Consider the following 1,708-nt stretch of genomic DNA (forward strand, 5'->3'; position numbering starts at 1 on the left):
TCTCAGCCAACACCACCTCTTTGGCAGCCACCGGGTCCGTGGAAAGCAGACGCCAGTAGATGTAGCCTCGGTCCCGCAGGTCCGGGTTATCTGAGTCCTGGGGTGGGGGGCGAGAAGTCCGTGACATAGGAGCAGAGGAAGTGGGTGAGGGTAAGTGGGAGGCCCTCCTGTGGTCCCTGACCCAGGTGTGACAGCACACCTCCTAGGAACCTGTCCCTCAGCGGGTACGACCCGGCGCCCTGGCTCATTCCGTTTTCTACTCTAGCCCGGCCTCGAGCAGGACACACCTGCCTATCTTTTTCCCAACAGTCGGCCCTCTCTTCCCTCATGCAAACTCTCTGGTTGCCCTGGGCCTCTCTCTGCTCTGTCTCAACTTCAACACTCAACTCCACTCCTTTTTTTTTCTTTCTCATAAGATTTATTTATTTTTAATTTTATTTATTATCATTTTTCTTCCATTTTGACCAAAGAGAGACAGAGAGGGAGAAAGAGAGAGTAAGAAAGCAAGCCCCAGGTTCAGGACCTGAACCATGGTCAGTCATGTGGGAGTCCAGAGCCTCAACCACGCCACCTGCTGGGCCCCAGTCTCACTCCACTCTTTGTTGTTTGTGGACTTTGAGCTCTCTGAAGGCAAGGATCTTGGATTTTGCTGAGGCCAAACCACCAAAGAGATCAATTTCAGGGGGTAGGACTGGTTCCTGGACCAAAGCTCGCCCTCTGGAGCTCGGGCTGTGGTGGGTGCTGCAGGGAGGATGGAAACCCACCTGAGTGGCCAAACTGAGGACCTGCTGCACCAATTCCTGGGTCTCTGTTGGCTTCTTCAGAAAGAGTTTCACGATGGCTGTCAGCAGCTGCAGCTGGACCTGCAGGGAGACAGAGAGGTGAAGAGGAGGAAGAATGGGCTCCACGTGGTGAAAGAGGGAAACCAAATGAAGGCTTGAGAGAACAAGGGTGTCCAAGTCCCTGGAAGCCCAGGACAGTGTTTCTAGGTTGGGGTTGACTACAGAACACAGGCTCCAGGCCAGCAGGGCGTGTTGCTGGGGCTGAGCAGCCCAGATGCAGGTGGCCGGAGTCGCTCTGCAGGAGCTTAGCCTGTACTTTTCAGCACACCCAGGTGGCCAGGGGCTGCAGTTCAGACAGAATAGTCTAGAAACCGGTCAGTGCTTTAGGCTCCACAGCAGCACAGGAAGATCACTTTTAAAAAGCATCAAAAAACAACTCGAGCAGTTGGCATGCTCAGCCCGCCCCCTTTCATGATAGAGTACATAAGAGAAGTACTCTCGGCATGCTCTCATCACACCACTATCCCCTTTCTTCAGCCCTCCAGCTTCTTGGGATCCTGGGTGCTTGTGCACACGCCTGGTGAGTTTTCAAGCCAATCTGGGGATCTGAGCCCATGGTTGGCCATATGGCTTCCAGCCTTGCAGGCTCAGCATTACCGCTGTGCCACAGTGGTCAGGCCATGGTATGCTGCTGCTGCTTTTATTTTTTTTTTAAAGAATTATTTATTTACTTATTTACATTTGTTATTATTTTTTAGTTTGACCAGAGAGAGAAACAGAGAAAGGGAGAAAACAAGCTGCCAGGTCCAGGACTTGAACTGTACTCAGCCATGTAGGAATCCAGTGCCTTTAACCACCACGCCATCTGCCGGCCCCCCATGGTATGCTTCTTTTTTTTTTTTTTTTTTTGGGGGGTTTTTTCCCTT

General features: G+C 51.9%; 1 protein-coding gene across 4 annotated transcripts in view; it reads right to left on the reverse strand.

Annotated features, from left to right (window-relative positions):
- The window catches only part of AP1B1 (adaptor related protein complex 1 subunit beta 1), a 40,572-nt gene that overhangs the window by 14,990 nt on the left and 23,874 nt on the right, over positions 1 to 1,708 (reverse strand). For all 4 annotated transcript variants that reach the window (XM_014587625.2, XM_014587624.2, XM_014587623.2 and 1 more), the window contains exons 11-12: positions 765 to 863; positions 17 to 97 (exon numbers count right to left, since the gene is read on the reverse strand). In XM_014587625.2, the coding sequence (XP_014443111.1) occupies positions 17 to 97; positions 765 to 863 (180 nt within the window). The remainder of the gene's footprint in view (positions 1 to 16; positions 98 to 764; positions 864 to 1,708) is intronic.

This window comes from Tupaia chinensis, unplaced genomic scaffold (genome assembly GCF_000334495.1).
Source record: "Tupaia chinensis unplaced genomic scaffold, TupChi_1.0 Scaffold000226_1, whole genome shotgun sequence".
NCBI classification, from domain to species: Eukaryota; Metazoa; Chordata; class Mammalia; order Scandentia; family Tupaiidae; genus Tupaia; species Tupaia belangeri.